This window comes from Abramis brama, assembly GCF_963993115.1.
Source record: "Abramis brama genome assembly, chromosome: 17".
NCBI classification, from domain to species: domain Eukaryota; kingdom Metazoa; phylum Chordata; class Actinopteri; order Cypriniformes; family Leuciscidae; genus Abramis; species Abramis brama.
Window position 1 is genome coordinate 32587419 of NC_139979.1, and position 12809 is coordinate 32600227.

The 12809-nt window shown below is 37.3% G+C and overlaps 1 protein-coding gene across 1 annotated transcript in view; it reads right to left on the reverse strand.

Annotated features, from left to right (window-relative positions):
* ascc3 (activating signal cointegrator 1 complex subunit 3) overlaps positions 1 to 12809 on the reverse strand; it is a 224412-nt gene that overhangs the window by 85385 nt on the left and 126218 nt on the right. The window contains exon 14 of the mRNA XM_084088603.1: positions 9574 to 9708. Within this exon, the coding sequence (XP_083944729.1) occupies positions 9574 to 9708 (135 nt within the window). The remainder of the gene's footprint in view (positions 1 to 9573; positions 9709 to 12809) is intronic.

Below are 12809 nucleotides of genomic sequence, written 5' to 3' on the forward strand. Positions count from 1 at the left end.
CAAAGAAAGGAAACTGAACCGGGAAATGAAAAGGAAAAAGAAAGGGAAAGAAATGGGGAAATGAAAAGGAAATGGGGAAAATAATAGTGAAAAGAAAGGAAAAGTGAAAAAGGAAATGATAAGAAATGGGTAAAAGAACGGCGAAATGAAAAGGAAAAGTAAAGAAAAAAAATGGGGAAACAAAAAGAAAGAAGGAAAGGGAAAGTGAAAAAGAAAGGAAATTAAAAATGAAAGGGAAAAATAAAAAGGGAAAATTAAGGCGAAAAGGGAACAAAGGAAATGGAGAAAAGAAAGTCATTTAACAGGAAAAATAAAATGTATAAGGAAAGGAAAGGAAAGGAAAGGAAAGGAAAGGAAAGGAAAGGAAAGGAAAGGAAAGGAAAGGAAAGGTAAGGAAAGGAAAGGGAAAAGGAAAAGGAAAGGACAGGAAAGGAAAAGGAGAGCAGGAAAGGAAAGGAAAAGGAAAATACAGGAAATGAAAGGATAGGAAAAGGAAAGGACAGGAAAGGGAAACGAGAGCAGGGAAGGAAAGGAAAAGGAAAAGACAAGAAAAGGAAAGGATATGAAAAGGAAAAGACAAGAAAAGGAAAGGATATGAAAAGGAAATGACAGGAAAAGGAGACCAGGAAAGGAAAGGAAAGGAAAGGAAAGGAAAGGAAAGGAAAGGAAAGGAAAGGAAAGGAAAGGAAAGGAAAAGGAAAGGATAGGAAAAGGAAAGGACAGGACAGGACAAGAAAGGAAAATGAGAGCAGGGAAGGAAAGGAAAAGGAAATGAAAAGGAAAAGACAGGAAGGACAGGAAAAGGAGAGCAGGAAAGGAAAGGAAAGGAAAGGAAAGGAAAGGAAAGGAAAGGAAAGGAAAGCTTAGGTGGAAATTGGAAATAAAAAAGAAACAGACCAAAGAAAGCAAAAAGGAAGAGAAAGTAAAGGGAATTGGGAAAATAATGGCATTTAACAGGAAAAAGAAAACAAAGAAAGGAAACTGAACCGGGAAATGAAAAGGAAAAAGAAAGGGAAAGAAATGGGGAAATGAAAAGGAAATGGGGAAAATAATAGTGAAAAGAAAGGAAAAGTGAAAAAGGAAATGATAAGAAATGGGTAAAAGAACGGCGAAATGAAAAGGAAAAGTAAAGAAAAAAAATGGGGAAACAAAAAGAAAGAAGGAAAGGGAAAGTGAAAAAGAAAGGAAATTAAAAATGAAAGGGAAAAATAAAAAGGGAAAATTAAGGCGAAAAGGGAGGAGAAAGGAAATGGAGAAAAGAAAGTCATTTAACAGGAAAAATAAAATGTATAAGGAAAGGAAAGGAAAGGAAAGGAAAGGAAAGGAAAGGAAAGGAAAGGAAAGGAAAGGAAAGGAAAGGAAAGGAAAGGAAAGGAAAGGGGGAGTTGAAAAAAAATATATATCTAACATATTTAAATTATTTAATAATTATATTAAATGTGGTCAAATGTATTAAAAAAACGAGTGCATTCCTGCTGTTTCCTGGAAGTGCTCTATTCCACAAGCTTTCACAGAGAACGACTGAACGTTTGGTTGTCTTAATTGTGCAGACAAGACAACAAAGCCCTTTTGTCCAGCACTGAATAGTGACATCCTCACAGGAGAGAGAAGTTAAAAATAGTTGAAAGCGCAAACAATAGAAATTAATGAGCTAAATCTTTCAGAGCCGTCCCAGGAGGCCGAGGGGTTTTAGGAGACAGAACGAGAAACTCTCCCGTCTGAGAGACACGACCTGCTGTCATACTTGATGTTTCCTTCACAGAAAGAGAAATAAAATCCCTCACCGATCTGTGCGTGGCAGATTCTCCAGACTGCTTTAATCATCAGCGCACACACACACACTCCTGTGGTCTCTCTCTGCTCTGAGCACTAGATGTCTCCTTTCATCCACCGATGAGAGAGAGAGAGAGAGAGAGAGAGAGAGAGAGAGAGAGAGAGAGAGAGAGAGAGTCGCTGACGCTGTGTGTGAAAGAGGGAAATCTAGAGACATGACAGAGCGGGACAGGGGCCATCAGAGGGTCTCGAGCAAACCATGCTTTTAACGCAAGACAGATCAGTGAGGAGGAGCCCAAAACGGAGTACTTTTCCTTTTCTTTCTTTTCTTTTACTTCAAATACATTTGGTCTATGGTAAGAATAATAGCATAAATCTTCTTATTTTGCTATAAATGCATGATTATTTTAGTTGCATTTAAAGAGGCCATATTTTACCCTTTTACAAATTATTGATGTTGTTTTTGGGCTCTACAAGAACATGTCCAATAAACACGTTATTTTCCACATATTCTCCATTGTTGCGGCTCCTCTCTTCCCAGTCTGTCAGTAACGCTCTGTTTAGTTCCTGTCTCTATGAAGCCCCTCCTTCTGAAAAGCACGCTGTGCTCTGATTGGTCGGCTGGATCAGTGTGTTGTGATTGGTCGAGCGCTTCGAGTGTGTTTGGGAAATGTCCCGCCCCTTTCCATAACTGCCAGTTTAACACTCTACTAACTAACTCAACCAGGCCCCGCCCCTTTATTCTTTGTTCGTTCCGGAAGAAACTCAAGACTACAATGGAGGCGTTTCAGGGAGTTCAGAAACACTGACACTGATATAGAGAAGAACTGGGTGACTTTGCAGAGCTTTTTCATGCCTAAACAGCAACATTACACACTGAAGAAAGATGAACATGTAAGAAAGAAAAAAATCCCATTAGTTGACTGCAATAAAACACATGGCGTTTTGAGGGCACAGGAGCATATCTGCAGGAAAGCACATCACTCATCATGATGGAACTGGACTGGTTATGTTGGTATGCTATGTGCCGCCTACATAAACATAATAGTTGAGAAAGCATAACCCCGGGTTCTGTCTCCCTGAATACTGAAACGCTGCATTACTGATGGGCTGCTCAGTGCTTAAGGCGTGTGCATGGGATATGAATAGTCAGAGGGCGTGTGAAAGGATCTCTATTTGTCATTTCTATTAATAGGCTGAGTCCTTCGAGCAGATCACCCTGAGAGCTGGACTACCTGCGCCCGTCTGTAACGTTCACAAGCATCAGCACTAAACATGGGCACACGTAAAGTTTTTTACAGTAATTTACAATTAATATGATGTACTGCATTCAAAAGATTGGGGTCAATAATTTTGTAGTATTATTAGGGATGCACCGATATGAAAATTGTGGCCGATACCGATAATTCTTTATACTTGAACCGATATTTTGGCCGATAAATCTAAATCAAAATTTGTATATAGTTTTTTTGAGAAACTGATTACAAAAACAAAACTCTCCATTAAAAGCCATGTCTCAAGCACACAATTATTATGTTCTCATTATAATTGTATGTAGCCGATATGACAGACTTGCACTGCACTTGTTGCACTGAACCATATTTTACTTTTTTTAAGTGATTTCAATCATATGTCAAGCAATTCAAAAGCATCATGTTGAACAGTGCACATCTGAAGTGTCTCAGCTGAAGGAAATAATACATTATTTATCGGCTTTAATATATCGGATACATTTTCTTATCGTGCCGATAATGCTAACGTTAAAAATGAACATATATTGGCTGATACCGATATGGTGCCGATATATCGTGCATCCCTAATTATGATTATTATTATTTTAAAGAAATTAATACTTTTATCAAGGATGCATTAAACTGAACAAAAGTAAAGGCTTTTGCATTGATACAAGAAAATTTTTGAACGTTCTATTTCTCAAAGAATCCTGGAAAACGTATCTTGGTTTCCAACGATACATTGATAATCAGCAAGTGTGACACTGAAGACTGCAGCAATGACTCGTGGAAATTCAGCTTTGCCATCAAAGGTAAAAATAAAACATTAAAATATATTAAAATGTAAAAAAAAAAATAAATAAAAAAGAGCAATTAAACGTTAATAATAATTACTAATTAGTCTCCTGGACTTTTAAAACATTGGTACTCTTTTGTAGTCTGGCTATCACCAGATCAAGCTCAGTCTTTTAAGATTGAACATTAGTCTGGAGAGTCTGCTCTGTATTTCCCACTGCACATGAGGCGTGATCAACGGGCAGAGTTCAAATGACTCTGGACGCAACTGGATAGTCCTTCAACCAATCAGACCAACGATCCAGGTGACGTGCTTTGCAGCGAAAACTCCAGGCAGGAAACGTGTTGGTTTGGAGCATTGATCAGCGGTTTGAAGCAGCAATGGCATCCAGCGATTTTTGCAGGTTGTGCAAAACAAACATGAAAGTGAGTGGTACTTACACCCACTCGAGTCATTTGTTTGCTAAACTAAGCCATTGACCATCGTCGAGAAGTTAAAAGGAACTGGATTGGATTAAACCCGCCAATAGCGCGCCAGGTGGATAAGCCAGTTTGTGATTGGTCCTGCAGATTTGTAACAGAAGCAGGATAGAAGAATGTACAGGTGTCCAGCCTGAGCTGCAGGGCGAAATCAAATCGCCGGCAGATCGGCCTGGGTGTACGCAGTCTAGCTCTTCGGCCATTTTTTTTATTTATTTTTTATTTTAAAATGGATATGATTTGAACAGGTTAAATGGTCCTGAAAAAAATAGTCACACTTGTGCTCCTCACGGTCAAAAATGAGCACGAATGGGAGACGAATTTCCTCTAGTGGAAGCGTTTGGTACTGCAGCCAAACACAATCTGACTGAAAGCTCTTTTTTTTTTTAGATATCAAGCTCAAATTTTGAACACAACTTGATTAGATTTTAAAGAGTTTTAGAGTAAAATGTGTTTTTGAAAATATATATTTCACATAAAATTGAAAAAAGTATTTTTGCACTTTTTTTCATAATAAATGTACAATTCTGTAACTTTAAAAAAAAAGAAGTTAAATAAATAATAAAAAAAACCTTTTTCACTTCAGCAATAATCTGCCAAGTGTCGTCTTTGAAAAGAGATCGAACTGAAGTCTAAAGCATTCAAGATTTACCACAGTTTAAGTTGGAAATGTAATTTTCAGGTCTATGCTCAAAAAATGAATAAATGGATAATAAATACAGCATAGATATAAATTTAGTACCATAAAATCCCCTAACAATGCAAAATATTAAATAATAAAATCATGATCGAACTAAAATATAATACATTAATTTCATTTAAATAAAAAAATATATATATATTTTGGTCATTTTTGACGGACACGTGAAGAGGGTTGAAACAGTAGTCCATGTGATCTGCAAGGATTGTGCGGATAGTTTTACTTATTCAAATAAGTTCTTCTATAATATTACTGTACAGAATGTTTGTATTATTATTATTATTTTCATTTTGCTAATGTGGCTAATCGAGCATCAAAAATGAACAATATTAATTTAACTTGTTTTAAACAATATCATCATATTTTGGAAAGACAAGCAAACAAGATCACAGATCATTTACTCAGAGTATTCTTCTATACATGGCTTTTGTTTGTAATCTGTGCAGTCAATTAACTAGCATTAACAAACCATAAACACACTCAACCAGCGTGTTAGTGTCACATACACACACACACTTGGAGGTTTCTGCTCTTTACAGCGAGCGCTTGCAGTCACGGGGGGAAAAGCGCTTATAGAAGCTCTTATCTTAGAGAATGCATTAAGATACGAGAGCCTGATTGACAGCCTCTTCAAACACACACATAAAGCGCTTTAATGAGCATTATAGAGTACGCTCACCTCTGACTTTATCAGCATTATAAACAATCCACTTTATATAACTGACCTTACAGGTGAGCTGTGTTCCCCTCCATATTCATATGTGAGATTAAGAGAGCATTAATATTAATGAGGGCTGATTTTCATAAGTAAATAAGCTGTGTCATCAGAAGGTGAGTACTGAGGTGTGTGAGAGTGTGTATGTGTGTGTGTGTGTGTGTGCGTCTGTGTGTGTTTGAGTGTGTGTGTGTGTGTTTTGTGAGTGCCCGTGTGTGTGTATGTGTGTGTGTGTGTGTATAGAGATAGATACAGTGATGTTACAGAGCACAGAAATACACTTTACCTCACTTTAATCCTCAAACTCTTATCAGAAATATCACATTTGGACCCTTTGCTCCGGAAGAGACAGAATCTCCAACATATCACCAAATCCTCACGGAAACTCCACGTTAATGGCTCTTGGAGGTAAACTTCTTTGGATACAAGACATTGGCTCTGAGCTCTTCCTGGAGATCAATATATCACTACAATTCCTTATCATGAGTGCTGTAAATGTGTTTTAACACAGCGCGTAACCAAACAAGCGGCACTTTCTGAAACCTCAGTGTAATATATTACCAGATTAACTTTTTGAATAAGTGTAACAGTGCAGCATAATTGGTTCACTTTTTATGGGTAATATTAATAACTGCATAAGAAGAAACACCTGCACATATCACACATCTTTCATGCACATCAAACGGTCATTTATAATGCCGATCCTATTCCTGCCTGAGCTGTGGCTTTGAAGAGGACGCTATGGCCTTGTGTGTTTAGTATCTGGATCATTTACATGAGGTGTAGATTAAAGACAGCATCAGCTCCGGTCGAGTCGTGGACAGGTTTATAACTGCATCACTCCACTTCTGCTGGAGATTCTCTGTCTCGAGAGAGCAGCGCATACACCTCTTAGTGTGTGTATATCCCACCACTCATCTATGACACACACACACACACCCTGAGGTGATGTACCAGCACTATAGAGGAACAGTGAGCAGAGTCCAGCTGTTTACTGATCATCTGTCAGTCAAATCTGTGTGTGTAACGCATGAACATCACCACTCCTCATACTGAATTTGTTCGCCTGGAAATCCAGACCTAAATCTGAAAGATTAATGAAAACTCGCTGAGCAAATCCAGCTTGTGCTCTCGTGAGAACTCTGCATTTCCAGGGGAGGAATTTGTCACATTTTTGATGAATAAATAAAAAGCAGGTCAGTACATTTAAATCAAATCCTGATATAAATAGTTGTTAAAGTTTCATGATTTCTGATTTTGTATAAGCTTTATGATTTCTAACTGAAACAAATATGCTTGTTTTCTGATAGTTGAGACCTTTCAATGATACATGACACAAGTATATCTGTTATGAACTATGATTTTACATTGAAAGCAGTTTTTATTTTTTAGACAATGTAAAAGCGCTTGTAAAGTGATGGTCATATTCCCTGTATTCAGTGTAAAGTCAAGCTTCCAAGCATTAAAATCAAATCAACACATATTCTGTGTTGGTTAAGCAAGTGGTTGTTAAATAACATGATAACTTAGTAGCGCCTCCCGCTTCGGATTTAAGAGGTTAAGGTCAATGATTAATCAATCGCTAATTTAAACAACAAACGATTTTGGGAATATAGATGTAAATTGACATCCCTAACCACTCATTTTTTTTCTGGAAAAACTCATCTTCAATGTTTCACAGTCTCATTTTCATCCAAATAAAAATGTGAAGAAAAAAAAAATCAATATGAAATTTACTCCAAGGTCCGACGGGTCACAGAAAGGGTGAACAATCCTTTGACGTTCAATTCAAAATGACGCATTTTGCTGGTGCAAGAAACCTGGACTGACATCAGAGGACCTGCTGGCTTCTTTAAAAACATTTTCAAATGCTCCTACACCGCACATCCTCATGAATGTGTTGTGGTCTCTTCCAGTGTGTGCAAGTGCATCTTCACACGCAGCATCTGGACCACACACACACTCGAGCGCGTGTGAATGTCAGATCTGCGGGGGTTTAATTGCACACCCACTCCAGCTAATACAGCAGCTTCCAAAAGTTTAGTCCTGCATCGCCTTCGGGTTTCATTTCAAAGCGCCCGCACCCGTTTGGCCCTCACAGGGACGTGTTTACCATTCTCCCAGAAATGCACAGGTGACTGACCTCAATCTCTCTCACTGTGCTCTCCTGCAGAGCCGCTGAATAACGGCTCATAAATAACAGCGGCTGAGGAGAACCGCTCTGAATCTCTTTGTCCTAAGCAGAAGTGTGACGCAGGTTCTCTATGATGGGTATAAAACACGTAGGAAAAGCGAACGCTGAAGTGATTATTCTGTTTCACCTCAGGCCTGAAGCGCAGACTGTGCAGAAACACCTCAAATACACTCTTGCACTGAACTATAATGGTGAAGAAGGGCTTGGAAAGTGCAATGCTTTGATATGTGCTGATTTTGTAGGAGTTTCATGAGTTCTAACTAGGGCTGGGTATTGACACAAATTTCACAATTCGATTCGATTTCGATTCACAAGATTGCAATACGATTCCGATTTGATTCAATATTGATTATTTTGGATATCACATACAATACATGGCAAATCTCTTCACTAATGCTGTAACTACAGGAGTCAGTTGTAGCCTTCTAGCCTTCATTAGCCTACTATCATTGAAGGTAAAAATGAACTGATTTGTATACAAACACTTAAATTACACTTTTATTTATTTTATAATAATAAAGTTATATGAAATATAAACATTTAAATGGTTGCTGTCATAAAAACTTGCCAGATTTATTCAAACATGCATTAAATATTGAAGAACATTAAACATGATAATGAATATGTAATATATGTGCATATATTTAGTAAAATGCTCCTCTCTAGAGTTCATTTTTCCAGCTGACTAATGAGTTTATGGATATGGTTTTTCTGATGTAAATGTGACGTTACATGACATTGTTCACAAGCTGTTTTACTGACGTCTTTCCACGGTTGAAACGCTGATTGGGCGATTCCATGTGACATGATACGGATTGTTGTACTCTATCTGTAACACACTTTCAGATGCTCATTCATGTTTATTTGGTGCTGTAACTGGTGTTATTAATGCGGAAGAGAAGATCATGTGCTTCTGCTTCTCTAGAGCTGAGCCAGAGCGATCTCACGCCACAGTGACACAACGATATTTATGGTTTTGAATTTCGTAAGAAAATGGACGTAATTTGAAATCTGAGACTTTGTTTCATATCAATAGTAACAAAGCACAAAGATTATTGTGATTTCTTGGATGGGATGCGCGCTACAATGTTCCATTCATTCATCAACTGGAAACAGGATGACTAATCGATTCTTGGGATTTAAGAATCGATATCGGTTCGTAAAAATGAGAATCGATTAAAATCGAGAAGTCGATATTTTTTTTACCCAGCCCTAGTTCTAACTGAAACAAATATGCTTGTTTTCTGATAGTTAAAACCTTTCAATGATACATGACACAAGTATATCTGTTATGAACTATGATTTTACATAATCATTTTGATTTTTTAGACAATGTAAAAGTGCTTGTAAAGTGATGGTCATATTCCCTGTATTCAGTGTAAAGTCAAGCTTCCAAGCTTTAATATCAACACATATTCTGTGTTGGTTAAGCAAGTGGTTGTTAAATAACATGATAACTTAGTAGCGCCTCCCGCTTCGGATTTAAGGTTAAGGTTAACGATTAATCGATTAATCAATCCTTAATTTAAACAACAATCGATTTTTGGCAAATATGTAAATTGACATCTCTAACCACAAAGTTTTTTTTGTTTTTGTTTTTTTTTGGGGGGGGGGGGGACTCTTCTTAAAATGTTTCACAGTCTAATTTTCATCCAAATAAAAATGTGAAGTGAAATCAGCGTACCTGTTTGTCACACTGGCCGTAGTCTGGGCCGTGGTCGACCTGGAAGAACGACAGCTCTCCTCGGTTCTTGGCCATCTCGATCAGACTCATGGCGGTGCGGACCGTAGAGTTACGGGCGTGCACAAACACCATCACCTAAAACACACACATCGGGTTAGGTTACGTTTGGGGTTTGGGAATCAACAGACTGAGTGAACTGAACCTCCTGAATGCCTGAGCTCAAGCTCTCTGCATTAATGGCCGACCGAAACAATATAAAACTGATGTTTATATCCCCAAACCATTTCATTTAAACATAAAAACACCTGCATAACAATTGCAGAAACTACTTATTTTACATAATTACTAAATTAGAAATCATATATAGAATATAGAAATACACAAATATAGAAATATGTTAAATATATGAATGAAAAATTATTTTAATTTCATTTAAATATATAAAAAAAAAATTATGGAAGTGAAACAATGCCAAATGTAAAAAAAAAAAAAAACATAATGCTATAAAAATATGAATTGCATTAACCATGCATGCATTTAAATGCATTGTGTTATTAAGGCTTGCATTTTTATGGGCTGAAATTGAACATTGTTGCATATTTAAGCTGCGAATATTTCAATTCAAAACATTTCATACAAATTTTCATTATTAAAAATTCAATAATCCATTTTCACCTTTCAGATAAAAATGCAAGCAAGCAACAAAACTAAACTCAACAAGCTTTTTTTGTTTTGTATTATTTTACTTCCATAAAAAACACCTGCATAACAATTGCAGAAACTACTTATTTTACATATTTACTAAATTAGAAATTATTTATAATTTAATTTATTGACCAATTACAACACACTGATCCAGCCGACCAATCAGAGCACAGTGTGCTTTTCAGAAGGAGGGGCTTCATAGAGACAGGAACTAAACAGAGCGTTACTGACAGACTGGGAAGAGAGGAGATTAAACAATGGAGAATATGAGGAAAATAATGTGTTTATTGGACATTCAAGCAGGAAAACCTGTTCTTGTAGAGACCAAAAACAACATCAAGACTTAAAAAAAACAAAAAAAACAAGTAAAATACGGCCTCTTTAAGTGGATTGAGAAACACAGACTATGACTTTATTTTAATTAGTAGCATTTCTGATTTCAAGCAGATTTAATATCTTGTGGTGATGTTCCTTATTGTAGGGAAAATTACTTGATACAAATATTGGTTGAATCCCGTGGTAAAGATTTTGGTAATATTGCTCATCTCTAGGTAGTTTAAATAAGGAGCTGCTAAAAAGTCAATACATAATGCTTTAATTCATTCAAATACCTACACTGACAATTCATCCTATATAATCCTATATCCCAGCAGATCTCTGGCCTTGCACTGCACTGAACTGCTTATCCATACTGTACATTTCAGTACTTGTGTGAACTTAGGGACTTCATCTTTGCAGATGCAGTATTGTGCTGGGTCTTTTGCATTTAGAGAGTTATGGATTGGCATTTACAGTAGAGACATCCCTTTACCTCTGTACAGATAAAACATTATCAAAATGATTCCAGTTCGCATGGTTCAGCGGAAACGACTGAAAGTTCAGTATTATGCTGCCAGACAAGCAATTTGGTGATGTCAATTTGTAAAAAAAAAGACTATGCGCTTGCGCACATACATATTCAAACGCGCATACCTATAGACTAAACACGTAATATGCACTGCTTTCACAGATTCGCGTTTTTGAAGTTTACACGGAGATGATAACGTTTTTCAAAAGTTTTCAAAACTTGCACCTTGAAACCTATTTCAAAGTTTGCGTTCTCCAGCCACAATACACACTGTTGTCGTGCAAATGAATGACCAGAACACATTAAAAGTTTTCTGCTTTCAGTTAAAACGGGGTCGTGTTAGCGGCCGCTAAGTTAATAACTAATGATCTTTGCAACAGAAGTGAATCAATCAAAACTAACTTTAGCTGGACAGTAACTTTATTCTAGAGCTACTATAAAGCCGAAACAATCTCTGTTACTTTAATTTCCTATTATCACTGTAAAGCTGCTTTGAAACAATCTATATTGTTAAAAGCGCTGTATAAATGAAGGTGACTGACTATCTTTTTACATGCAAAAGTGAACAGCACATCTAGATCTGGCCTCTAGCTCAGGATTGGTCTGACAGGGCAGAAACAGCATCACATGTGCAGAAGGGCAGAGCGTCTGTGTGTGTATCAGTCAGAGGACAAAAGAGGCTTGTAATTTTCCTATTACACTCAGGCTGCCCTTGCAAAGCAGTCAATACCTCAGACAAAAACAATCAATAATAGAAATACAAGACAGTTATGAGATGGCAAATCTCTCTCTCTCTCTCTCTAACTGTTCTCGCCGTCCTCTCACTGAAAGTACCGATGGTGTGGGAGAATAAAGATAAATCTGACAAAGTGTTCTCGACTTAACACATAATATTCTAACATATTCATTCCCTACAGAGTGACGCTTTCCACCACAATAATACTGTGACTGTAACACATGCAGAACTCATTGGGAACACAATTGTGACCTTAAAGACCCCATGAAGTTCCTACTGAACCGTGATTTGCCACACGCTATAGTTAGCCAAAGGCGGGCGGTACTGGGGAACAGACAGTCTCATTCTAGAGATCATTTCATCAATATTGGGTCATTTTTTTCTACCCAACTCCTGGATTGAGCCTTTTGGGTAAATTGTTGGGGTTATTTTTTCAGTGTTTGGGTAGTTTTTGTGTTACTCAGATCCTGGGTCAGATATAACAACCCAGGGGTTGAGTTATTTATCGCGGGCTTTTTACGACCTCTTCAGGAGAGAGCAGTGAAGCTCCGTAAAATTGGTGCGTGTCTTCGGTAAAATACAGGTTGTGTACATTTTTTGCATCTATAAATTCATTATTGTTCTGTATATCGTGTGATTTTATGCAAAGCAACATATAGGGGCGCGATGTGAGTCACCTAAACGAGTGTCGCGTCGACCCTTTCGCGTGATGGAAACGCCTGATGCCTTGCATAAAATTTTATGATTTTTTTTTTTTTTTTAAAGATACAGAATATAAATGCTTAGAAAATTAAAATATGTATATGCATAACTGTACACTGATTGTTTATGGACAGGTTATGGATTCACAGCATATTTGGGCTACGAGTGAAACGCAGGGCGGCGGTCTGAAGTTATTAGTTCCCGCGCTGAACACGACACAAGCTCCGGCACGAGATCTAGCGCCGT